The sequence below is a fragment of the Oreochromis niloticus genome, linkage group LG16 (genome assembly GCF_001858045.2).
Source record: "Oreochromis niloticus isolate F11D_XX linkage group LG16, O_niloticus_UMD_NMBU, whole genome shotgun sequence".
NCBI lineage: Eukaryota > Metazoa > Chordata > Actinopteri > Cichliformes > Cichlidae > Oreochromis > Oreochromis niloticus.
The window spans coordinates 17,957,351-17,983,659 of record NC_031987.2 but is presented as its reverse complement, the minus strand read 5'-3'; the positions used below and the strand labels follow the sequence as shown (position 1 = coordinate 17,983,659).

The following is a 26,309-nucleotide window of genomic DNA, read 5'->3' as shown; positions in this document are numbered from 1 at the left end:
TGACTCACACACCTTATGAAATCACAATGTGAGACTTTGAACTAACATGACAGAGCCTCTCCCACCATCTGTTTGCTTTAAATCTTTGCAAGCTTCTTGTGCTTGTTTGGTCTCATCTCAAAGTATTTGTGGGTTTTTTTTTTCCTTTTAAATAAAGGGATGTTACTCAGAGTTATATTTTTGTGATTAGTGTTTATGGTTCTCTACAATAATTTCTTTTAAATCAATGTTTTAGGAACCAGTTGCTATAGTTCCAAACAGTGAAATTCAAAGGCAGTCAGTAACTCTTTGACTGTAAAATTTCAGATGCATTCATATGTATTGCTGAAGACTTAATAATAGACTGAAATATGTTGTTCTGCTTGTATTTGATTTAGCTGAAAATGTAGGTTTCAAAGAGAACCCAAAAATTCTGTTTTTTTTTGTGTGTTTTTTTTAACGTCTGTTTTTTTAAATGACGCTAGTATAGAAGTACTTTGCATTTTTTTCCTAATGGCCAGCAAGACACAGTTAGGCTGCATGGAAGTATATGAGGAAAATAACTTTTTACTTGATTTATGACCTCAGTAAACATTTCCCAGATGAGTTTATGGTTTTGAAGCACTAATTTCCAGTCATATCCATTACAGCATCATGGTAAATTTGTAAATTATGGTCCAATTTGGAATAAAATAGAGATCATGAACACACTGTAATTGACAAGTGGCTACAGCATGGGTGTGCAGTATCCTCAGTTTGCAGTCTAAATCTGTCATCCAAATTTGAAGTTACAACCTTCTCCACCCATCTGCTTTTGGTTTTGCAAGACTACGGTTTTGTTTGAATTGAAATCATTTTAATATAATCATGCATTAATCTTTTACTTCCTATGAATAATGCTTATAATATTAGAAGACATTCTGTAATGTCACAGGACACCATCACTATGCTGCCCGATTATAGTAAGAGCTTAAGTTCGAAACATCACCCTTTGATCTGACTCGGTGATTAGCACACCCTGGGTTCAGTTGTCCAAATTACTGGCAGATGCTCTGCTTAGCTTCATGGCCTTAGTGGGCAGTATGATGGGATCTTTGGCACAAAGCTAGGACTTGTGGGGGGGGGCTTCACACTGATCAGAGCCCAAATCTGGCCACTCATATCCAGGGGCAACCTTGTGTGTCCTCTCATGTGCTCATTACACTTGGGCCTGATATGGTCCTTATGTTCCTATTCACCTAACTCTCCTCCAGGATTTATTCAGCTGTTTACAGTTTGATTGGGGAGGCAGTGTATAATGAAATGTTCCCTTTCAATTTTGTTTTGCAGCAAGCCTTGGATTCCAACCTCAGCAATCTAATCAAGAGGACCAGTGAGTTGGAAAGTCTGATGGGCAAACTTATCCAAACCTGCCAACATGTGGAGGTGAGGTTATTTGTCTGTTTCTTTCAGGTTGGGGGTTTTAGCTTTCTCGGCAATCCGTGGGCAACAACTCATTAAATTATTAACACCGTGATGAATTACTGTATCCGAATGTGGAATTGTATCATGTCAACAAGACTGAGCGCTCATTACTCACAAGCTCAACAATTATTGTTAAATGACTGCAAATTTAGTATTTTAACAGCATGTGTAAGCTAAATATGAATTTATTTATGTCTAGATATAAATAAATAAATATGTGTAAAGTAAATAGCATGTGATTCATTGAAAAGCCTTTCAAATAAAGGATTAAGATACTGCATTATGTCAGTTATCTCAAAATGACTGTGCTTTAAATTAATATGTGTATGTGTGTGTGCGTGTAAACAAGGACAGCTGATTGCAGCTCTGCTCTAATGTATGTTACCTGTACCCCTGTTTTGTCTAGGTAAATGCATCGCGACAAGAAAACAAGCTGCAGGAAGAGTGTGACCTGCTGATTAATATCATACAGCAGCGAAGACAAATCATAGCTACCAAGATAAAGGAGGGCAAGGTACCGTTTATCACACTTTGCATCTCGATAGCTTTTGTTTGTTTGTTTATCACCTTGTCCGTGTTGATAACATTGCTTCTTCACCCGAGGTTGCTGTTCTTATTAGAATACAGCAATAACAAATCACAGATGATGGGTTAAAAAAAAAAGACTCTTCACACTTCTGCTGCTCAAAGGGAGAGTATGTAACGCATGAAGGACGCATAAGTGATGTAATGCAACTTCTACAAAGGAAGATAAAAAAAAAAGTTAAATATATACATATTGTCTAATACAAATCAGCAGTAGGAAAAGCATTGTAATTGAAAAGCACTGTACAGTAGTTTAGTATTAAAAACACTATGATTTACTGTATTAATGATGTCCCAGGGATCTTCCAGGAACGGTGATACTATTTTCCAGTGAACTGATTGGTCAGTAGGCAATGATTTCATGCCTGCTGATCTCTAATCTTCAATATAACCTGCTCCAGAGGCGAAAATGTGAACTGCTTTATCATAAAGCAAACCCATGATAACCCTGAAGTTACCTGGATAAGCCAAAATCAGGCTTTCACAGTGTAGGCTTCTGATTTGACTAGAAGATTATGGTGGCCAATGTTAGCTAATGTGGGCAGACACATACTTCTTTGTAATCTGTACTGATGTTAGTTCTCTAAATGTGTCATTTGGCTCCACCTGGACACACGTTACACTACGTAAAAGCAGGTCTTGATACATAGTTTGATTTCCAGGCAGCATAAACTTTTGTATAGTTCTAATAATTCATGGAGGAAGGATGTCATTTTTTCCGGTTTCTGGTGACCATGATAGTTCTCAGAAGTGTTTTCTTTGTTAGTTGCAGGGACCTTTCCTGCCAAGAGGAACCGTGGACATCAATAAAACAAATCTAACAAAAAAAAATGTGAACATTAGTTAAACGTCAGCTATGCAAGCAACAATTTTTTACAGTCTAAAACATTTGCAATGCATGCAGAAATGAGCAGTCTGTGAAGTGTGTGGCTTATTGAAACTCACACTGTTTTGCAATGTAGAGAAAAAAAAAAAGAAAACTCTGAAACAGGATTACGGGAAAGTGAAAGTAAAGGAACTCAGAAAGCGTGGATGGTGCTGCAGCCACCACTGGTCAGCTATTAAGTCCCTTCAGAGTTCCTATTAGCAGTGTAAATGCAAACAGAAGGCAGGCCTTGAAAATGTGTTGTTCTCAGCAGGTAGCTTCTCTCACCCACCCCCCAGGCAATCACCGCTGGCTTTTCAAAAGCAGCTTTTATCAAAAATATACAAATAGTAAAAAGTAGCACACATTACCGTGACGTTTACTGTTTCCTGCTTCACATCTTATTCAGTATTCAGTCAAGCTGCCTAACAGTGGGGGTTTTTTTAGCAACTGACTGAGAAGAATCTTCAGGGAAAGAAGAAAAAAACATATAAAATGTCACAAAACTAAGTAAATGGCATATATTTTGACTATTTTGACACTTGTGGCAAACAGACATATGCTTCACGAACTAAAATGTAATTGCTTGCTATCCTGTAAATATGAACAATTATAGGGCAACAAGCAAATATATTTTTGCCACAATTTGCTTGGCTGTGTTAAGGTTATAGAATAGTTAAAAGAAAAGCTGACTTTGGATTCTAAAGAGGAAAAAAATTGCAGTCCTCTTCTGCAGCCTGGACCTGTATTTCAACATATTGATGGCCACTTATACTGACGAGAGTTTATTGCTTTGTTTTGTCCTGGGTATCAGGAGCACTTCGGGAGCGGGTGTCCATACTTTTAATATGGATGTGTTATGCCTCTTGAATGGTTTCCCTTCCTTTTCCCCTGTTAGACGCCCTTAGAGAAGCGGGAGCATGCTGTGCCATGTTCAGTGTCAGACTAAGATCAGCCTTGCTTCCTGTGGTGGTCCTCTCTGGAGGGGGCCTCTTTCCTTCCACACCTCGTGCCTCATGCCACAGGTTGTGAGGTTGCTTTCAGCCACTAAGCCATTGAGCCACAGAGGGGGGGGGTTAGAAGGGTCTGGTTTCTATGACAATACTGTGTAGGATGTCTCATGAATACCCCTCTTATGCAAGTATTGCTTATAAAACAGGTTGTAGGACAGACTCTTGTGACTATGACACTACTGAAAAATCAGAGTTTTTTTTCTCCCCAGCAGGATTTCCTTATTGGCAAAGTGAAACCCAATTTTACATTGGATAAGTTGGCGTCTCATAGGTCATGCATTGGTTGGTAGTTTACTAAGCTATTTATCTGTCTGCATATCCTATTTTCTGCCCAGTCTGTGAGGCTGAGGAAGCTAGCCCAGCAGATAGCCGGCTGCAAGCAGTGCATTGAGAGGTCCTCCTCGCTCATCACTCAGGCTGACCAAACCCTCAAGGAGACAGACCACACTCGCTTTCTTCAGACAGCTAAAAGTATCTGTGAGAGGTGAGACACCAGCGAAAGGCAGACACAGGAACAAACAATAGAAGCTGTGTGTAAAACTGTCGCCACATATTAATGTTAATATTTTCTTTGTACCAGAGTGTCTATGGCAACAGCGTCCTCCCAAATCCTGTTACCAGAAATTAACCTGAATGACACATTTGATACTTTTGCTTTGGACTTCACAAGGGAGAAGAAAATGCTAGAAAGCTTAGATTACCTCACAGGTGAGTCGGGCCACGCATGTTAAGCACAGAGCATTTAATTGTTTGAAATGAAACCTCCGTGTAAATTACTATAATCTTTTTGCTTGTTTAGTACCGCCTGATCAGTTTCCCCAAAACTTTCTTTTTCATACGATTTGCCGGCTTCCTTTATTGAAAGATGCATTTAAAATTAACCACAGCTTATCCGTGAATTATGGATTTATAAAATTACAGGCTTTGGCAAGCATAACAGCGGTGAGTTTATATTTAAACTATGTGATTGTGAAGGAGTGGCAGAAAACTAAAAAGCTCATATAATTTACAGCAATAGTTTTTTGCTGCTGAATGAAACAGGTTTGATTGTTTATGCACGGCTCCTGTTGTGCACTGTGAATTTAACTCGGCATGGGGGCTGTAGCTGTAATAGCTGGAGGAACTCCAATATAGATTAATTACACTTGTCAGAATAAAGGACACACGCAGACACTCACACAAACACACACACACGTGCATACACACAAATGGCTGGTGCTGTTTATCCATCACTGGTCTCTGTTTGTTATTTTGATGTTGTGTGCAGAATGAAATCAACTCCGCTTTCATTATTTTCTCTGGGCAACATTTGCCTTTTGTTTTCTGTTTGCAGCGCCAAATCCACCAGTAATCCGCGAGGAACTCTGTACAGCTTCATATGACACGATCACGGTTCACTGGACATCAGATGATGAATTCTCTGTTGTATCATACGAGCTACAGTATGCCATCTTCACCAGCCAATCTAATGTTGTCAGTAAGTCCATATGTCGTTTTCTAATGGAACCACGGTCAAATGTTTGGGGTGGAAAACACGATAGTAGTGGTGGGATTTGAAAAGGATTTCTGGGAAAGATTTTCAAATAGTTCGAGGGGGTATGCTACAATATCCAAACATAATATTGTGTTTTAGCTGCAGGAGTGGAGAGCGTTGTCCTGGCTCTCGTGGGTAATGAGATGTTTCCAAAACGACTGTAATTTTTGCTGCATCTCAGAAGGGAAAGGAAAATAACAGTCAGACTGGATTTACATCCAGATGCACATCGTAAGCTGAATATTATCTCGGGGTTGAAATAAACAGCAGACTGCTCGAATTGATCGCCCTAATTAGCCACAACACGCTCGATCAAGCAATTTATTCTTATCTGCCTCAGCGCTCGAGCACACTTGAGTAGCAGTGCAACTATACTTGATGAATTAAAAATAGCAGCCTTAGATTGAAAGAGTTCATGTTGTTATACTGTGTTGTCTCACTCCTTAGTTTAAACTAACTTAGTAATAATTCTCATGGTGAATTGCTTTGTGCTTTGTCTATAGGTTTGTGTAAATCTGCTGATAGCTGGATGATAGTACCAAACATCAAGCAAAATCACTACACGGTGCATGGACTCCAGTGTGGCACTAAGTACATTTTCATAGTGAAGGCCATAAACCAGGCTGGGACCCGCAGCAGTGAACCAGGGAAACTCAAGACAAACAGTACGTCAGCAGCTGTTTAGAAATGCTTGTGTTACTAAATAATTATTAATACTTGACAATTGTAATTAATACTTTTTTTTTAATTGTAAGGTCAGCCATTCAAACTGGACCCAAAGTCTGCTCACCGGAAGCTGAGGGTGTCCCATGACAACCTGACAGTAGAGAGGGATGAGACATCGTCCAAGAAGAGCCATAGTCAGGACCGCTTCTCCAGCCACAGCAGCTACGGTGTCACGGGAAATGTCTACATCGACAGTGGGCGCCATTACTGGGAGGCTCTGATTGGGGGAAGCACATGGTAAAAACATTTAAGCTCGTAGAATGGCTCACAAGTAGTTCATTGTCAGACTCCTGGTTGGCTGGACTCAAGATCAAACAAAGAAAGGCTCGCTAGGTAGTGGTAGTTAGAATGTCTGCTCTCATTTCTGCTTGAGTCTGTAGATGTATCGTTTTTATGTAAGCGTGAATGATGTTTCAGATTTAGAATATTACTACTAAACCTGTATTTATGAAATGTAATTATTTCCTCTCATTGGTTACGCAGGTTTGCAGTAGGAATTGCGTACAAGTCAGCACCGAAACACGAGTGGGTCGGCAAAAACTCAGCCTCCTGGGTGATGTCTCGCTGCAACAACTCATGGGTGGTGCGTCACAACAGTAAAGAGATTCCCATCGAGCCCTCGCCCCACCTGCGGCGTCTTGGGGTGTTGTTGGACTATGATTCTGGATCTCTGTCTTTTTATGACGCTGTTGGTTCTCAGCACTTGTATACGTTTGACATTGACTTTGCTCAGCCAGTCTGCCCTGTGTTCAATGTTTGGAACAGATGCCTAACAATCCTGAGTGGACTGCCTATCCCAGATCACTTAGAGGGAACAGACTACAACAACTGATAAACCTGCCCCGTCTTTCCTGGATTTTCTTTTTTGTATCCAGAAAGGGACTTGATAGTGTGCACCTTTGAAAAAAAGAAAAAAGGATACAGTGATATTGGTGTAGATTTCTAAAACTAATCGGAGCTATTTAATAAATGTTTTCTTTGCTTTGCACATTTATGTACATTACTCTTTTGGGTGGTTTCGATGGTTGGTGACAATTCCAAATTCACTAGCTGGCTCCACATTTTTTTACCTTCATATTGCACACTTTTTATTAATATACTTTTAAGGAAAATGGCAAATTTTTAATGACATCTATTAAGGGGGCTCATATGTTTGTGGAAGGTTGATTTATAGGCCATTTGAAATTTTGTGTTTTTGAACTTTTTTAAGTCGTAGCACTTTGATAAAGTTGTCACTATAATATAAATGTTTACTTGTCAATGTTTCTAAGAAAAAAACATGTAAATGCAGGATCCAAGAATAATAGTTAAGAACGGTTTCACTTTTTAATTCTAATAAGAAATCAGTCAATTCAGGGGTTTTTATGTATTTATTTCTGAAAATGCTCTAGTAAAGTTTAGCATCTCGGGAATATTCATCTCCTCATTAAAGCCGTTTTAAAATGGATCTTCATCATAATTATGCCATTTTAAGTTTCTCTGACAAGATCTAATAAAAGTGACTTCGCATGATTATTTGCGTGACTATCCTCCTTGTGTTATGAATAATGCAATCCACAAATGTGTTTCAGTAGGGCTGTCACCAAAGCAGATTTGGACAGGATAATAGCATACTGACAAACAACTGACAACAATGGAATTACTGCAAGTTCTATAGAAATTTTGAAGAGAAGAACAATTCATTTTTTAAAAATCTGTGCATTGACTTTTCTCTCTTTTTCTGAAAAATTGATAAACAGATTGATAACCCCCCCACACACACACATATATAATATATATATATATATATATATATATATATGACCTTAAATGTAAAAAAAAGAAGTAAAAAGCAAACGCACCATTCTTTACAATTTTGTAAAATGTGTGCCTCCTATAATATATCTGCTTTTTTCCCCTCATTTAATCATCAGTAACAGTACATTGTAACTTAACACAATGCACCGCCATTTATTTTTTAGTTTTATTTTAACATTGGAATACTTCTTTTTATGAAAAGATAACACAGCCATCATAAAGAAAAGTGTCAACGTTGCTTTACAGGACTCACTTTGACCTGCATCGAGCCACAACACAATTTTTGACAAGATTTGCTCTGACATTTCGTTTTGTATTGGAGTAGCGTGGCTTGAATTCTGCAGCGTCTCCTTTCAACAAAGTAGACAAGAGCAAAAAAAAAAGAAGATCTGAACTCTCTGTGACCTCCCCATGAGACACCCTGCAGACAAAGCCATAATAAGTGAGCACTACCTCCTCCATGTAATACCACCACAGCTTGATTTTGTGATGTGTTCATTTTTGCGTGGGAAGAAATACTTGAAGCTATTTGTGAAGAGGATCTAGTCAACCAGAAGTATACTAAATGCTACACATTGCCAGTTGTCACCTCACTTCCTCAATTAAAAAATATATTGTTAAATTAAAATTAATTATTGAAATTTGTCAGTAGATTTGTCAGCTGTAAAATAAACAGTGGTATTATAGTTCCTTCCTGTAAGGTTGTGCACCTTAACTAGTAAGATTAAGGACAGTTTTTTTTTCTACTGATTAAAAAACAGTAGTAAAACATGCTAAGCTTATATACATCAACTTTAGTAAAGAAACGCTGTAGCATGACAAACACAAGTACATTATTGTTTTTTGCACTTTTACTTCTGTATGAATAAATGGACGTAGACCAAGAAGAGTTAACGGAGTGAAAATATCCCTGTGCCTGAATTTTTGTCTATTAAAATGTTTCCCAGGGCTCCACCTGCTGGATTTATTTATTTTTTTCTGTGATAGATTAACGTGTTGCTGGGTGCCATTTTTGTCCCACCCAGAAATTCAATCTGCCACGTTGATCTGTTTGTTTTGTGGTGTTTGTTTAGTAAAACCTAGAATGGGCCTTCACCATAACCTGGATGATAGCTGAAATTTCTGGTTAGGCATCTAACATTTATTTATTTATTTAACAATCAAAAGCAGCTATACACGAACAGTTACTTTCAAGTGGTTCTGTTATGACCAGTACACGCATACACACACTTTTCCCAGATAAACAAAATGCAATAAAAATGCAATAAAATACACAAACAAGAATGTTCCCAAGATTTTTTTGAAATGAGGTGGCACTGGGGGACCAACAATCTGCTGGCAGGGGGCATGAGAAAACAGAAAACTCTATCAGAAATAAATATCAAACCAGACCACTAGAAGTTGAAAATTCAGCACATTAGAATAACTTTAGTTGTTGCCTTAATAAATGTGCATTAGATGTGGGTGACCCTTGACCATGAAACTGAAACAAAACATTGAACACTGAGCCCCAAGATAATGGAGCTCACAAATTGCAGTCTGGTTGCAACCATGAATGATTATTGTTCTACTTAGTGGTAGAATTAAAGACTGATCTCCTATTATTCCTTTGTTTTATGTTAACCTGTGCAAGGTAAAAAAGTAATGTTAGGCAGTGGACCAAATCACTGTGAAGTATATGAGTCAGTTGTTTTTTCTAAATCTTAGCTTTGCATCTGTAATTAGTACTAGAGCCTTCAGCTCATATTCATTTATTATTCAGTTATATATCATTGTATAGTTGTATTACGATAACTCACTGAGGAGCACAGTACTGTTTTTCCTCAAAAACAGATGATGGTGTTGCAATGTTATGACAACACAGTTTTGGAGCGGTGACACAGGAGGCCAAAAATTTTAGCCACGTCCTTGAACATGAGTAGTTATAACTTCTATCCCTCCATCCATCCATCCATCCATTTACTTTCCTTTATACAATTCAAGGATGTGGAGGTGGGGGTCTGGAGCAGCTGATCCCCACCTGGCAGCAGGGGTGCATCCTTGGCAGGCTATCAGAATCCATTCCAGACAGAAAACCTCAAATTCACTGTCAAATCCACATCTAAACCAGTTCAGGAGAATGTCTTTGGACTGTGGGCGGAAACTCATACGATAATATCTCCCATTGTACCATGTTGCTTAATAACTCGTTTTTTTAATACTGAAAAAATGTCATTTTGTCATTTTTTTAAATGAAGACAGAGAAATTCTGTATATTACCCTTTTCATGCGTTTAGAATATATTTGCAATAGGGTGAGTATTTTTTAAGACACGGGGCGAAACTCACCATGGCAGTGGGATCACTGACTGGATCGACCTCTTTCCCAAGCCCCGCCCACACTCCCGGAACAGGAAGTAACAGCGCGTTGCTGCTGACGTTGGTGCTGTCTAATCTAACGATGGCGTCCACAGATCAGTCCCTCTTGGACTTAACAGATAAGGAAACCCGGGAGAAACTGTCGCTATGGGACCGCCGCACCGATGCCACGGCTCCCCTCACGGAGAAACAGATGGACTCCGTCCTGGAGATCCGAGCCGCGGCCGAAAAGCTCTCTGTGCCCTCTGAGGTGAGCTGGAGCTCTGGAGTCTGCTAGCTAGCTAGCAGTGCTGCTAACTTACTTTCTAAACGCAAGTGATGTCAAATAAAAGTCGAAGCTGCCACTGTATGACCATAATTCCCCCTTTCATTACGTTACAAGTTAATTTATCTGGCATGTATGTATTTGTGCTTCACCACCTCGTCAACTTGTCCAGGTAGTTAGCTTGAAATCAAGGAGCTTAGAAATAAGGAGCCTTGTTTTGTTTTGCAGCTACCCATTGAAGACTTGTGTAGCCTGTCGTCTAGATCCTTGCAGTCCCCTTTCACTGCGACTGTTCCCGATTCAACAGAAGACATCCTGCTCAAAGGATTTCAGATGCTCAACATGGAAAACAATAGAATAGAAACTGCACAACAGGTGTCTGACCCAGTCAGCTTTAAGCAGCTATACACCCAGTCAGATTTACTATACCCTAATAAGATGCATGGATGTAATATAAGTCCTCTTTTTTTTGTAGTTTTTTGCCTGGTTTGCCAAGCTGCAGGCAAACATGGACCAGGACGAGAATGCAAAATACAAGTATGTAAATCCTAAACTCCTCTGTAGTGTCATGCTGTGTGTAGGGCTGGATATTGATAAGATTATATACAAGTTATAGGCTGGATCCTTTACCAGCTGTCTAATTTATTCCTGATCAGTTTTCCAAAAAGGTAGGCCTTAATAGGTCATGAATCAAGTTATGTATTAGTCTCAAGTGTACAGTACAAATAAAAAGTCTTGCTTCTCACTGAGGTGCGCAGATGCTTCACTGCCATGAGTTTTTCATAAATTTTAATATTTGGTATTGGCCTGCTTCAGAAAACCAAGCATTTTTTTGTTTTCAAACCAGCTCTTCATCTAAATTGTCATTATTGCATGTCTAAAATCACAATTTTAGACATGCAATCCAATTGAAGTTTGTGCATTCCAGGTTTTTGAGATGCACATAATTGACATTTTGACGCTTTTAAATTTCAGTATATCAGCACAAAACCTTTTAATTAGTTTTTTAAAACTAATTATTAACAAATTTCTACCAAAATTGTCTGTGTGCTTATTTTATAAACAAACCAAAAGACGATACCAGAGATACATTACAGCATATTTCTGTCAGTTTAACTCAAAATAAAATGAGGTCAGCATGCTCAAAAATCTGAACTTTGAGGCACTTGTCATTTGTGCTTTAGTTAGGTATCTGTCTCTTGTTGCAAGAACCAACAGTAGTCACCCATCATGCTTGGATTGAATTTTCCCTGATATTGGTTTTCCATCACTTTTATATCAAGATAAAATCTTTTTGTTTGCTCATCACTGACATCACCTAAATTTGGTGGAAAAAATTATAGATGAAAATGTAAAACGTGCATCTTCAGTGAAATTCTGGCACCCATTCAGCATGTTGGCCTTAAGCTCAGCATTATTCTCTGCTCTGCGAAAAGTCTGCACAACGTGCACCAGTGCTTCCAAAGCTGCAGATTCATTTGGTGTCATTTTTCTTTTTGAACTCATCACCGAGCATCCGTTCAGTTTTCTATCCAGTCATTCTAGTTGTTGACTACTTGGAAAATCATAATTTAAAAAACAAGAACATATACATGAAACAGCAAGTGAAAGGTGTTGGTGAAAGTGCTCGTTGAACAGTGTAACAGATGTGTGCATTCTGAATCAGAGAAACACATCAGCTCTTATTAAAAAGACGTTATTAAACTTGCATAAATCTATTTGCAAGGTTTAAGCTTTCTGTTCGGTCAGACAGACAGACTTATGTTCACCAGTCATGTTTGAGAAGTCATTTGCATGCAGCTTAATAGTTGGTGAGGGCAGCAAAAGAAGGATCGATTTGCTGAAATGAGATCTGTAACCCATCGGATATTGTCCAACAGCAATTTCATTTTTAAAATCACTTTTTCTAAAAGAACTCATTGGCATTTTTAAACAATGACTGGCAGACTGAACAGGAAGGTTTGACCCGGATATCCACTAACTCTGCGAAGGCCAGCAGACAATAGCCAGAGGTTTTCCAGGTTGTGTGTGCGTTGACTGGGTGTTTGTTTAGAGGAGGACAAGGTTGAATTACATGTTTTTGAAAGAATAAATCAGAATCAAACATGATGCTCTGTGATGCATCCATCCTTCATCTGCTTAGCCAGTTGAGAGTCGTGGGGGGCTGGAGTCGATCCATCCTACTGTTAGAGGCAGGGTACACCATGGATAGGTCATTAATCAGTTGTAACACACAGAGACAGACCGCCATTTAAGCTCACATTCACATCTACTGTGAGTTTAGAATCACTGGTCTAACACCGTGCAGGAGGAAGCTGGAATATCTAGAGAGAACCCACGCAGACAGATGTGTGACAGTGCTAAACACTGAATCACCATTCTCTCCCACCTCTGTGCTTTATAAAATGCACCATCATACACTACTCACTCTGTTTTCAGATCTCTTAATTGCAGCAAAGTTGTTTCAAGATTAAAATGAATGAAGTAAGAAATGACAGCTCACACTGTACGCTGCTTTCACATATCATCAGGCATGCGCTGCTGTGTTAGTTTCACTCAGCCAAAAAAGTGCAACCAGCAAGTGTCACCTTACTGTTGCTGTTGTCAAATTTTCTAAAGCATGAAGCCAATATTTAGCTTCAGTGCACTATGCTGTGAAAGTTGAATGAAAGGAAGCAAAAGATAATGTCTGCTTTCCACTTAGGAAAACCAGAGATGATCTAAACTGCTACCAGGAACACTGTGATGTTATACTAAAAGATGTCAACACAGCTCTTGAGCACTTGGATTCCCTTCAGAAACAGTACCTGTTTGTGTCCAATAAGACTGGCGCCCTACATGAGGCCTGTGAACAGCTTCTTAAAGAACAGGTGAGATGCACACGGGCACATCAGTCTATGAGCACTTTTCTTTATTAAAATGATCAGCAGATCCCTGGTAATCAGAAATTGTATGTACTTTAATGCAATATAAAGCATATATAATTATTAAATAAAGCCATTTTAAGTGTTATTTTGTAAATATTATTCTGATTTTAAATTAATCAGTATGTGCTTGAAATGCAGATATTCTTTAATTCAAGTTGTTTTACAACAAAAATTGTATTAACTGTTTATGAATTCAAGTCAAATTTATATGAAGTCCCCAATTTTCTACATCAGTTGGTCAATTGGCAATTTCATGGCCAGGTGAAGCCTGTTCCCTCGTTATTTCATGACAAATTAAGAAGATAAAAAACTGTTTTAAATTTGTAATTAAAAGCTTTTCAAAGTAACATGAGGATGTCAGAGAGATGAGGAATCAAGTGAGGAAGATCATCATTAGGCTAAAAAAACAAAACAAATGAACCTTCCAGAAAAATAGCATAATCTTTAGAAGTGGTCAAATCAGCAAACTGGTGCATTCTTAAAATAATGGATTCACTGGCCAGCTCAGCTATGCCAAAGGCCCTGAAAGACTACAGAGAACTAAGTGCGTGATGACAGAATTATTTCCATGATTAAGAAAAACAACTTCAGAATATCTAACCAAGTCAAGAACATTCCTGAGGAGTTGGATGTACCATTGTCAAGGTCTACAAAGGAAAAAAAAAGAAATTATGGACTATACCAAACCAGGGAAGGTAATAATTGTTTCGCAGTTGTCTGAGGAATAAATTACTCCATTGTTCAGTCTGCTGTTAAATGTCTTATAAATGTGTTATAAACTCAACTGTTTTGCTTTTTGTTCTTTTTTTTTTCCCCCACAAGTGTTGGAGCAATGTGCTCAGGCTTGTAGAGACTAGACTGTTGTTAGAAGCTGAGCTGAAATTAAAGTCTTATAGAATGTGGGTTTTTTAATCTATTTTTGTTAGTTTTCTTTTTTTAACAATGGTGTTTTGTTTTCTCTCTGTTTGCAGGCAGAACTTGTTGACCTGGCAGAAAGCATACAGCAGAAACTGTCATATTTTAATGAGTTAGAAAACATAAACACGGTAGGCTGTGTCTGTTTGTTTGTTTGTTTTTTGTGTAATTGTTAAATGACTAAAACTATGCACTGAAATATGTTTAATTGGTTATTAGATATAGATTATGTTTTAGCACTTTTTTGCTGTCATTTTAAATAAGAAATTATTCTCAATTTTTCTTAAAAAATAAGACAAAGTAAAATCTGTAGTTTCTTGTTTTTTTTCTAGATATAGATTTAATCTTCCCTGATCTGAAATTATGAATAACACACATAGCAGTGTTTACCAAAAACATTTTTTTTAATTATATAAAAGTATTAATTAATTAAAATCGAATGTCTTTGCCTTTGCAGAAACTGAACTCACCAACCTTGTCTGTAAATAGTGAAGGTTTTATACCAATGCTGTCTAAGTTGGATGACTGCATTGAATACGTTTCATCACATGTAAGTACCTTGCGCTGTCAGTTTTGCTTTTGCAGATCTCATTTTACCTTTTTGTAGGAATATCAGGGATAGAGTAATCAGTAATCAGCAGGATGTGACATTTTTGTTGGAAGCAAATTTCCTTTTATGTAGCGAATGCACATTTACAGCGTGTGATGGAAAAGTTCTGCAAAAAGATCCATTAAAATCAAAAACCTTGCCCTATATTGTGTTAAAGGTGGTATTCTTTTACACCTCTAAAGCATTTTCAGTGCAGTTTTTTTGTTTTTTTTTTTTACATCTGTTGGTGAAAATCCTGTTATTGTCCCTTGTGCTTGTGATCTGGATCTCTCCCAGCGTGTCAAAACTGCAGACATTGTTGCTGGGAGACAAATGTCGTGAGTGGGTCTGGTGGTGAGGGAAAATTGTTTTGGTACACCTCCAAAAAAGTGCACTGTGAGCCATCCCGCCGTGCACAATACTTTAGATTGTTTCCTCAAAATGTTCTCCGTCAGACACCTCAGGATGTTACAGTAGAACTCAGCATTGATAAAATTTATGCTGAGCAACGAGCTGCCTTCAGGCTTGGAAACTCAGGAGTCTTCAACTTAAAAAAATGCTTGCTCATACCCAGAGATCCAGATGTCTTGATGAGCCTCCAGATGAAATCATGTTGAAACAGGATTTGTGCTTCCTCTCTGTGTGAGTTTGAGGTCCAAAGTGAAATTGCACAGTGCACAGTGCATCTGGTCGGAACAGGATTTACAGTCTAAAAATAGCACCATGGACATGACCAGCAAGGTGACCTTGAGCGTGTCAAATCTTCTGATTATTATGGAGGTGCTCTCAGAACACTTTAATCACACCTCATATGCTCAGTGTACATTTACAGTGAGTAATCGGGCACCAGTGAGTAATCAGGGATGTAGACAAGGGGGTGGGGATCAGGGAAACTCAGACCAAAATGATAACCTGTGATAACTCCAGAATTAGTGATGTTTAACGCTTGCTTATCTCTTTTCATTCCAGCCAAATTTCAAGGACTATCCTGTTTATTTGGCCAAATTTAAACAATGTCTCTCCAAAGCTATGCACTTCATGAAGATTCACATTGTAAACACTATGCAAAACCTCACAAGCCAGTTAACAAAAAGGGTAAGTAAGCATTCTGTTTTTCTTTAGTGCCATTGACCACTGGTACACACACTGCATGCGTTTAGTGGAGTTTAATTTTTATTTCTTTTTGACTCCCACAGGATCCAATGGGTTTAACTAATGCAGACAATGCCTTTACCCTTTACTATGTAAAGTTCAGAGCAGCTTCACCCAAAGTTCGGGTGAGTTTAACGTTCTGTTGCCTGCTATTTATGCAGATCATAATTTTCTACAGTAAAAATCTAATTTTCTTTTTTCCCCTCTTCAGTCATTGATTGAACAGATAGAGCAGCGAGCAGAGAAGATTCCAGAGTGAGTATTTCTTTAGCAAAAGCAGCAGTGACAGCGGTAGCATTAACCTTTTATAAATGTATATATTTTTTTTATAGTTAATGTGCTAAATGAAGTCTTCTGTATTTATATTTATGCAAACAGATACCATCAGCTTCTTGATGAAGTTCATCAGTGTTATCTTGATCAGAGACAGCAGCTCTTAAGTCCCTGCATTACATCCACCATTACTGACTTGACCAGCCAGAACAGCAAAGACCACTGTGCTTTGGTAAGTCTACTTAAAGGCTGGAATGGCTCTTTAGATATAGTAAGGTGACATTTGAGTTTGCTAAGAATGGACAGCTTGGGGCCCTCTGGGATATTTTCTGCACTGTGTTGAAGCACAAAGCTGTGCACATTATAAATGACCTTAACTTGAAATTGTGTACAGCAGGGGTCTAGAGATTTCTCCTGTTTTATTCAGAAGTGGATTGCTTTGGAGACTAGGTGTTGTCAGTGTACCCCTAGTCATCCATAATAGTGCTGATTATTACGCTTTGTGTTTGAAATTTTAATAGACCCCAAAATTGGCACAATAAAAGTAAAACTTTTTTCTTTTAGTCATCTCCAATTTCGGACTTCCAACAAACCCAGTCCAGCTTTGAAGCCTGCAAAGGCTCAGTATTTTGACACTATCGTGGCATTTTAAACACTTCTCTAATTGGCTTGATGGGGATGCTATAATTAAAGCATTTCATGCAACAGAACGTCATAACAGCCGCACCATCTGCTCAGGTTATGCATCTTGTTAATGACTGCTGTAATAGGTGGCTGTACCATTTACGTGTGTTTGCTTGTTTGAGGTGGAGCCAAAGTATTTGCAGGCAATGCAGCATGTGATCATTATGTGTATTTGTACAGGTTCGCAGTGGCTGTGCCTTTATGGTTCACGTGTGTCAGGATGAACACCAGCTGTACAATGAGTTCTTCTCCAAACCTACACCTAAACTAGAGTGAGTGGTATTCACATTAGTGTTTAGTAGCTCATGCAGGAAATGTGTGTTTGTTTAAGGTGTGGCATTTTAAACAGTACAATAAGCATTTCGAGTTTGCTTATTATGTGCAGTGTTATGACAGTTTGTATTGTAGGTTAAGGGCTTTTTTTGCATATTTGAATATCCAAATGCCATTACTTAAGTCTTTGATTCTGCCAATTGAAGCTTAGACAGAAAGTATCGTATGTGTTTCTTACAATGCAATGAAACAGTTTTTAATATCTGACAGTGAGCTGCTGGAGAAGCTGTGTTTGTCCCTGTATGATGTCCTCCGGCCTCTGATAATTCACATCATCCACCTGGAAACCCTGTCTGAGCTCTGTAGCATCCTCAAGAATGAGATGTTGGAAGATCATGTTCAAAATAATGGTATGTTGGAACTTTAGTCCTCTGCAACAAAAAGTTTGTCTTTGTAATTGCCAACATCTCTACATTGATTACCCATAAAATAAATTGCTGTCTGATTATATATTTAGTGACAAGTATATATAAACCACAATCTTACCAAACAGTATCACATAAACATCTGGTCTTTTCATCAAGGGAGAAAAAACCAGGTGAACCTCTTTTAGTAGCAACAGCCCTGATCAGATATTTAGTTTTGGGTTCTTTTTGGGTTTTTCTGTAGGCGATTATTTGACTTGCACAGTCATGAAGAGGAATTAAAAAATAAATTCTGCCAGCTCATCAATATTTCTGAGATGTTTTGATTAAACAGTCTTCTTCAGTGCCACATCTCATATCACGACATGTCAGTTGAGTTATTGTCAGGACTCTTTTTTTTCAGCCACTGTTCTGTGTTGATTGATAGACTTGTATCTTGTGGATCAATATTTTTGTTGCATCACCCAATGCTTCTTTAGCTAGAGTTCATGTACTGCTCGGCTGAAATTCTCCCATAAAATTTAAAATTTCTTTCAAATAATTGCAAAGCCTCTCGGCTCCTGCTCAATCTACCACACTCTACAGTTGGGATGAGGTTTTGATATTGGTGTGGAGTGCCTTTTTTCCATCCTAACACAGCAGAAATGTTGTGCAGCACCTAGGCAAACTTGAGGCCTGTCTCTTTTTTTTAAACTCTTGAGAGCAGTGGTATTTTTTGTAGTGTTCTTCCATTACCGTCATTTTCATTTACTGCTTTTCTTATTGTGGACATGTGATCAGAGACAAAGCGAGCTGTGAGTGAGGGTCCTTGGGTCCTTTTTCACATGTGCGCTTGGCTTGATTTTTGCTAGACGCCCACTCCTAGGGAGAGTAGCAACAGACCTGATTTTCTTCATTTTGTGGTGAGTTTGATAAACTCCCAGGTCTGCAAGCTTCTGGGATAATTCTGGCTGGATTTGTAGAGTTGATTGATATTGTTTCGTTTCCTAACACCAACCCAGCTTTTAAACATAGTCAGCAAGTTTTCAATAGGGTTGAATTCAGGGCTTTTGGAAGGCCAATCCAGAAGCTCAAGGCTAGGCTGGTCTATCCGTTCTAAATGCAGTTTTGATGTGTGTTTGGGATCATTTGGGAACACCCAACTTTGTCCAAGCTTCAGTCATCTAGCTTTTGATTTGAGTTGTGAAGTTAAGGGATTTGGAGGTAAACCTTGGCAAAGGGGTAACACATCCAGATAGTGTGTACTTGTATACAGTAGTTTGATGATCTTGGAATCTGCAGTTGTTTAGAAATGGCTCCAAGAAAACTCGTACAAATCTACAATTCTCTTTCTTAGATCTTCACTGGGTTTCTAGGACCTTTCCATTTTGTTTTGTGTATTGGTCAGCCCTGTGAGAAGTGTCAAACAAATCCTTTTTATAGTGTTAAAAAGAAACTTGACAGTTGTAGTCAGCCATGATCCCAAATAAGAAATTAACATCACTTGGCCTTGATAAGTTAAAAGATATTGTAGAACCTTCAGTACTACCTATTAAAATACTTAAGTGAATTCATCTATACATTTTATCCCATATGTTTAGTTTTGAACCTGTGTGAATTACAGAAAATCCAAATAAAGGTGTTTGCTGTAAAATCACTCCACCCTGGATAAAAGAACACTTCAAAGAAATCAATAAAAACCCCAAATTACCATGGAAACATCTGACCACAACTCTACATCCTGAACTTACTATATTAATATTTAAAACTTTTGAATATTTGAAATATTAAAACTATTTGAAGTTTTAATATGAGCGTCTGCATCATTCCAACTGCATACTGTGTATCTATCTTACAGACAATAATTAAAAGTATTAAAGATCCCCTTTAATGAAAACACCCATTGTCAAAAACGGCAATTTATTCTAAAGTTACAAATTAGGTACATTTATTAAATGAGATGTATTGTTCCTCACAGAGTTGGATTGTATTTGTTGCGCTATCGAGGCACTGCACATGGATGTGTCGGCGAACGGAGGCACAGCACACTTTCTCAAATGGATTAATAAATCATAGCAAATACATTTCAGAGCAATAATCAGCTATCGCTCCAATAAGTTTATCATCCCATGGAGGAACTGCAAGAGAAGATAGGATTTATTTGAAGCTTATAGGGCAAAGAACAACTGATTTCCCTTTGTGTGAGACCAACAAATTTTAAATCTCTTTACATAATATTCAGGTTTATAGTTCAGGCCCTAAAGGGACTTGTATTTGTTGAATCTTTTCACAGCAAAGTAGTGGTTGAACTGTAAACTGACCTGCGTGCTTTCATGCAGCTGCTCAGCTGGGGGCATTTGATGCCGTTGTGAAGCAGATGCTGGAGGACGTTCAGGAGAGGCTGGTCTATAGGACTCACATTTATATCCAGACCGATATCATAGGCTACAATCCAGCTCCAGGGGATCTGGCTTACCCTGAAAAACTGGAGATGATGGAGGTAAGGTTTTTATGCTGAAATATATGTTTCTTTTTAAGATCTCTGTTATATAGTTTTGCAGGCAAGCTTTAAGGGATGATTTGGTTTCTTTGAAGTCAGATTTTGGGAGGTTCTTATTCAAAGGCAGTGGTCCAATCCAAGTTTGTGCCCTAAGACCTAAACGGTTCACCTAGTATGTGATTGAGTGTTAAAAGATCCAATTGCTCAAAATATTACGAGCAGGAGTAAATAAGACTTTTGACATGTTTTATTACTTTTGTAGTGACCAAGCATGTTTTATACTGTTGTTGGTTTGGGACTTTATACTTTTTTTTTGTCTTAAGAGTAAAAAAATAACAATAACTTGAGGTTAAATTGGTTCTTCTGTGTTTGTTTACCTTTGTCTAAATCTTTTGGAGCTCACCTAGTTGGTGCTTTGATGTCTGGGTAACATGTTGCTGAGTGGGGACTTTTTTTTTTTTAAACAGTGCTAGCCTTTGGCATAAAGCTAAACTTATCTCTCCCTGTAATTTATGATATTTTTGCCACTTAATTTTCCATTAAATGTCTATTTTTAAAAAGTTTTTCGTGGAACTGAAGTCATTATTAGTCATTAACCATCTGTGCCCTCCTCAAAACCACCAGACAAAACAGTCATTTCACCTTGCAGAACACAGGAGTTACCCTTTAAAACATCACAGCTGAGGCAGCTGTTTTAGCTGCTGATTGGAAAGGCCTGTCTAACAAAAAGAGGTGTAGAGGTGAAAGTATTCCTGAATACGGCATAGGCTTTAACTGATACAATTTTTGGTTAGCTGGCTGAAGCACATTTTGCTGCTGATGTCTTTCACAGCAGTAAAGTGCTTTTGCTTCCTTTTTTTGTAGGGAATACGCTGTGAATGAGTTCCTCATACAACGTCCTTTCAAAGAACCAGAACTGTCATTTTAACTTATAAATTCTGTTATGTGCTATGGTGTCATAGTATATACTTGTCCCTCTACATATGCTTTTTTAAATAAATAAATACTGTTGTAATACTTTCAGCTTCTATGCAGCCTCGATGTAATTAGTGCTGCAAAAATAGTATTTTTATGTACTGTGTATGTATTTTATTTCTTTTTTTTTATTGTTGATACACTAGTTTAAATTATATGTCAGTAGAAAGGAAAAGTGGTGATCACAAGCTCCCACATAAGTTTTTTTTTCATACACACCATTAGCACTGTCTGCAGGTCCATGAAAAGATATTTTAAGTGTGAATTTAAGCCTTAGAAAACTTTAGTTTCATGAATGTCTGAACGTGTTGTTAAATATGCCTTTGAATTGTTACTAATGTCTTAAAATCTTCTAATGTCTTGCATACATACACTTTCTCAAAATCACACATTCTCTGATATTTCCTCTGATATTTACGAGTCTCTTTGTCTCGTTTCTTTGACTTTTTTAAGTTTTATTTTATGTTAAACTTTCAAAGACCCATAGATTTCTTCTGTAGAAGAGACATCTAACGCTTTCTGTCTGCAGCTTCATAATAAGTTTGAATGTTTTAAGCTGAATTATGCAAATTTATTACTGTGGAATTTCTTTGGTCTTGTGAATACTCAAATGCCGTTAGATATGCCTTTGAGTCCTAACTTTTATTTAACGACTTTTAAATGTTTTGCACCTACACTTTTTTTCCCCATTAACATCAGATCACCCTGATGTTCTTAGTATTTCTTTAGATGTTTATCTGACTTCCTGTTTGTATACAAACTTGTTTTGCAAGTAACATTTTATATTCATTTAGCCTTTTCGAAACCTGTGGGCCCTCCCGTTAAAGCAAAAGTGGAAGAACATGACTTTCCAGAATCTTAAAATGTTCCGGCCTACCAACTCTCACATTTTACTTTCCCTGTCTTTAATAGAAAATTGCTCAGAGCTTGAAGGAAGAGCAGATGAAGCAGATGTCACAGGAGTCCGTTTTTTCTGATGTACAGCTTGACGATTCTAGTGGAAGAAGAAACAGCAGCGCTGGTCTGTGTTTCCAGATTGTGACACTAGCTTCCTGACAGTGTTTGGTGTTGCTGTCATTTATTGCCCGATGGCTTCTCCTCTTTTGAATACAGGCAAAGTAGAAGCATCTCGCCTCCAGACATCCGTCTCTCCTGCAGATTTGCATGGCATGTGGTACCCTACTGTCAGACGAACACTGGTTTGTCTGTCCAAGCTCTACAGATGTATTGATGTGAGTTCTTTGTGTTTATTAGTTGCTATTTTTTTTATACGGAAACATGTACAGCATTTAGTTTACCGCTTTTAAATTTCTTATTCATGCATTTTCAACTCCTGGTCTTTTTCCAGAAAGCAGTCTTCCAGGGTTTATCTCAAGAAGCCTTATCTGCCTGCATCCAGTCCCTGCTTAAAGCTTCTGATATCATCCTTAAAAACAAGGTTGGCACGCAGCGTAGAGTTTGTATTTCTTCTGAGCTTTTCAAATTGTATTTTTATTTAAAAAAAAATAGTCGGGAAAGTGCCTTTCTTTTTACTTAGTAAATAAGATCTGGTCCCCCCAATGAAAAATTCCTTCAGGCTACAAGATCCTTAACTAAAGCAGCCGGGATGTCATTTAAAGTTTATTTTAATCGGTGCTTTATTATGCTCCACAGAGTGTTCAGCAGACCATCCTTTATTTATGGGCTTGTCTCACCTTCAAATTTGCTGTCAATATCTGTGCTAACTGGCCCATTTCAACCTAACGCTTTAATTTAAAGCAGCAGCATCAGTCTCAGAGGACACATTCCCACCCCTTGTTGATGTCTTTTTCCAATGTTTTAGTTGCTAGTTGAGCAATAAATGATTTCAGATGCCTTTTTTTCCCCCCTCACAGTAATATGTCCCTTTCTGGCTATGGTTAATCAGCAGTTATTAATTAGACATATTCCCTTATCGTCACTGAGCCCATGCTTTTTATGTTCTCTGTAGTTTGGATAGTCATCAGATGTCCTTTTGTTCTTGGCTGCCTGCAGTGTGGATTTTACCGTGTGCCTTTTACGTTCTGTAGACACAAATAGATGGGCAACTTTTCCTGATCAAGCACCTGCTGATAATGCGTGAACAGATTGCCCCATTTCACACCGATTTTGCCATCAAGGAAATCTCACTGGACCTGAAAAAAACGCGAGGTAAGATAATTAAAGGTGGAGGGAACATTGACGTTCAGCTCCATAAAGCCACTCATTACATTTTCATGCTCATTAAGCAACTTGTGCCTATCACATGCACCGGTGGCAACAATTAATGTGGAAATTGTAATCCAACACTATAATGTACATTAACCAGTGGCACACAGGGCAGATTTGCTCCCCCCATCACCCCCCTCATAGCCAGTAATGTATTACATGTGGCCACTAGAGGGCAATCTAATTCTACACCAGCACAGATTTAGCCTCTCTCCTTTTTTTTTTTTTTTTTGGTTAAGATGCTGCCTTCAAAATCCTGAACCCTAAGGCTGTTCCCAAATTCTTCCGACTTAACAGTCACAACGCCATACTTGAATTCCTGTTGGAGGTAGTGTTTTTTTTTTCTTCACCTTTTTGACTAAATATACCATACACTTTATGTACTTTGATAGCACCCTGCCTGAGGGAAATGCCACTTGATAGTGCTAAAGCCTTTTTCTCTGTGGCCCCCAGGGAACACCAGAGATAAAGGAGCACTACATTGACTCTAAGAAGGATGTGGACCGACACCTGAAGTTCAGCTGTGAGCAGTTTATTCAGCAGCAGACTCAGATCTTTGTGGGGAACCTTGAGGAGTTTCTCACCAAGGTAACTGTTAGAGCGAAGGCAGACTTAGCCTCAGGCAGCGAAGGCTCATCCTGACCTTCATTTTTTTCAGCTTTTACCTTTTACAAACATCATTTGCTTATTCAGTGATCACTGAAGGTCTCAGTACTTAACTGACAAGCGAAGATAAAATGGCAGGTTTTTTTTTCTTCATCGAGAAAATCTAATTCAGCGTGTGTATATGTATGTGTTCTCGTGCTTTGTGTTCTTTCAATGCAGTAATTCTACCAGGTAATACACTGCCTATGCCTTCTTTCTACCTACCAGACTCGGTTTTGTGCTATTTTTTATGTAAATACCGCTCTGATTGAATTAGTTTAACTGGCAGCAGACCTTCTTGTGCTTGTTTTCTTACCATAAATGACACAATTTAAGCCTTTTCAAATTTTCATGTTTTGCCTTGGCTGTGTCTGCTTTCAGGTTGCAGCTCTTAAAACTATGGCTATCCAAGGTGGTCCCACGTACAGTCTGTCTCAGCAACCTTGGGCACAGCCAGGTAAGATTTGTCTCAGGAAATGCCATAAGCATCGTACTGTAATTCATCAAAACCTGTATAGTAAATGCTAGAGGGCATGTCAATGTTTTTTTTTCTTTCTCTCTTTTCAGCAAAGATCAACGATATAGTGATGGCTACCTACCGCGTGATGAAGAGCAAGCTGCCAAGCACTTTACAGAGCATGTCCTTGTACTTGGCCAATAGAGACACAGAGTTCATCCTTTTCAAGCCTGTCCGGGTGGGTGGCAGCAAACCAAGGATATCGCATGTTACTACATGAGTCACTTTCTTTTTAAGCCATTGTTAAAGCTCAAGGAATCCAAGAATCCTTTAATACTGTCGTTACAAAGCAGGGATATTATGCTCCCCAAGGTCCAATCAGCAGTTTTTAATAATATAAATAACACAGTATTTGCATGTATCATTTTTGGAGCGCTATAGAAAACGGTCACGTTTGAAATCTACTCTTGGGATGACTCTTGTTTAAATTTTGGCTTTTAGATTGTGCCTTTAGCTATAAATTGTCAGTGAGATTGAACTCTAATAGAGAAATCTTTGTGCTGCCTGTGTACTGTTCGTCAAGGTGCCAGGTGAGGCTGAATGAGAAAGAAACAAAATTCAGCGGTTGACATGGAAACAAGATAGCGAGGGGACATAGGCCAGATGGAAATGTGGTTTTAATTTCCTTCCAGCACTCAGTAATAGGATGGCTTTTTCCACAGAATAACATCCAGCAGGTATTCCAAAGACTGCACGCTTTGCTTCAGGAGGAATACAGTGGAGAAGACCTTCAAATCATTGCATGTCCATCTATGGAGCAGGTACAGCACTGTGGGATTAACACTGCCTAAAGGCACCTGACTTAGTTTTAATAACACTGCTGCAGCATCCAAAACTGCTGAGAGCAACTTGAGTGAAGAAACATTAAATAAGGTATATCAGCTAAGGCACGGTGAGCACTCATCATTTTTCACGGCTCTCTTTCAGATTAACCTGCTGCTGTCTGTGAATAAGTAATGTGGGGTGTAAGGATGCTGATTTAACTGCCTCTGGATAGTGATGGGCTGCTCCAGCGCCGGCCATGACCAGGAGCTTTGAGGTTGAGTGGGCGAGATGACCAGAAGACTGCACCTGAGCTGCATGCTGGACCAGGAGAACTGAACCAACAGCAAAAAAAAGAAAAATCAGCACAGGGCCAAAGAATTTCCTATAGAAACTCAAGTAGCTACAAGTATGAAGGGGGTTCAGGTGAAGTCTACACACAAACTGGGAAGTGGAGATTATCCTCTGGGGTACTGAGTTGATCATTTTGTTTGACTAAAATTAAATGTGGTGTTGGGGGTTTTAAGGTTGCTTTGTTGTAGAACAAATCCATTTTGAAAAGGGTGGATTTGAGATTACAGTTGCATCTCTCTGTACACCAAATCGAATTTGCACACTCTGTGATGGTGGGGTGCAGGCAGCAGCGCTTCAGGTGCACAAATGGAGCCACTAAGCAGTCGCTCATCAGCGCAGGTAGCTAACAGCCAGTAAAAGGGGCTCACATTCAGAGCTCCCTTGAGTGGTTTGGAAGGGTAAGAGAAAAATGCTGCAAAATGTTTTATTCATCTATTTTAAACTGTAAGAGTCTTTGTAACACAGTTAAGAGAAATATGATGACCTGTAGTACGTGTGTCTCAGATCCAACAAAGTTTTCCCCTCTAA

The 26,309-nt window shown here is 38.5% G+C and overlaps 2 protein-coding genes and 1 long non-coding RNA gene across 11 annotated transcripts in view; 2 read left to right on the top strand and 1 right to left on the bottom strand.

Moving 5' to 3' along the window:
• Positions 1-7,681, top strand: part of mid1 (midline 1) — a 26,483-nt gene extending 18,802 nt beyond the window's left edge. For all 9 annotated transcript variants that reach the window (XM_005460040.4, XM_005460045.3, XM_005460042.4 and 6 more), the window contains 8 exons: positions 1,309-1,404; positions 1,850-1,957; positions 4,242-4,390; positions 4,487-4,614; positions 5,240-5,383; positions 5,944-6,105; positions 6,196-6,403; positions 6,650-7,681. In XM_005460040.4, the coding sequence (XP_005460097.1) occupies positions 1,309-1,404; positions 1,850-1,957; positions 4,242-4,390; positions 4,487-4,614; positions 5,240-5,383; positions 5,944-6,105; positions 6,196-6,403; positions 6,650-6,998 (1,344 nt within the window). In that variant the 3' untranslated portion in view covers positions 6,999-7,681. The remainder of the gene's footprint in view (positions 1-1,308; positions 1,405-1,849; positions 1,958-4,241; positions 4,391-4,486; positions 4,615-5,239; positions 5,384-5,943; positions 6,106-6,195; positions 6,404-6,649) is intronic.
• The window catches only part of LOC102077958 (uncharacterized), a 12,337-nt gene extending 1,987 nt beyond the window's left edge, over positions 1-10,350 (bottom strand). Inside the window, exons 1-2 of the long non-coding RNA XR_267204.4 lie at positions 10,291-10,350; positions 6,231-6,383 (exon numbers count right to left, since the gene is read on the bottom strand). This is a non-coding gene — a long non-coding RNA (uncharacterized LOC102077958). The remainder of the gene's footprint in view (positions 1-6,230; positions 6,384-10,290) is intronic.
• On the top strand, positions 10,351-26,309 carry cog3 (component of oligomeric golgi complex 3). Its single transcript, XM_003455446.5, has 23 exons — positions 10,351-10,570; positions 10,814-10,960; positions 11,061-11,122; positions 13,290-13,455; positions 14,484-14,558; positions 14,885-14,977; positions 15,986-16,111; positions 16,213-16,293; positions 16,380-16,423; positions 16,547-16,673; positions 17,306-17,397; positions 17,669-17,808; positions 20,142-20,302; positions 22,190-22,298; positions 22,391-22,509; positions 22,626-22,715; positions 23,326-23,446; positions 23,743-23,831; positions 23,957-24,091; positions 24,530-24,605; positions 24,716-24,843; positions 25,328-25,426; positions 25,593-26,309. Exons 1-23 carry the CDS (start codon positions 10,403-10,405, stop codon positions 25,620-25,622), a joined length of 2,478 nt encoding a protein of 825 aa, XP_003455494.2. The 5' UTR covers positions 10,351-10,402; the 3' UTR covers positions 25,623-26,309.

Coding starts and splice junctions, on each gene's coding strand:
- cog3 (XM_003455446.5), top strand. CDS start 10,403: ATGGCGTCCACAGATCAGTCCCTCTTGGACTTAACAGATAAGGAAACC. Junction 23,832..23,956: donor TACTTGAATTCCTGTTGGAG/GTAGTGTTTTTT, acceptor TGTGGCCCCCAG/GGAACACCAGAGATAAAGGA. Junction 24,606..24,715: donor GCAACCTTGGGCACAGCCAG/GTAAGATTTGTC, acceptor CTCTCTTTTCAG/CAAAGATCAACGATATAGTG.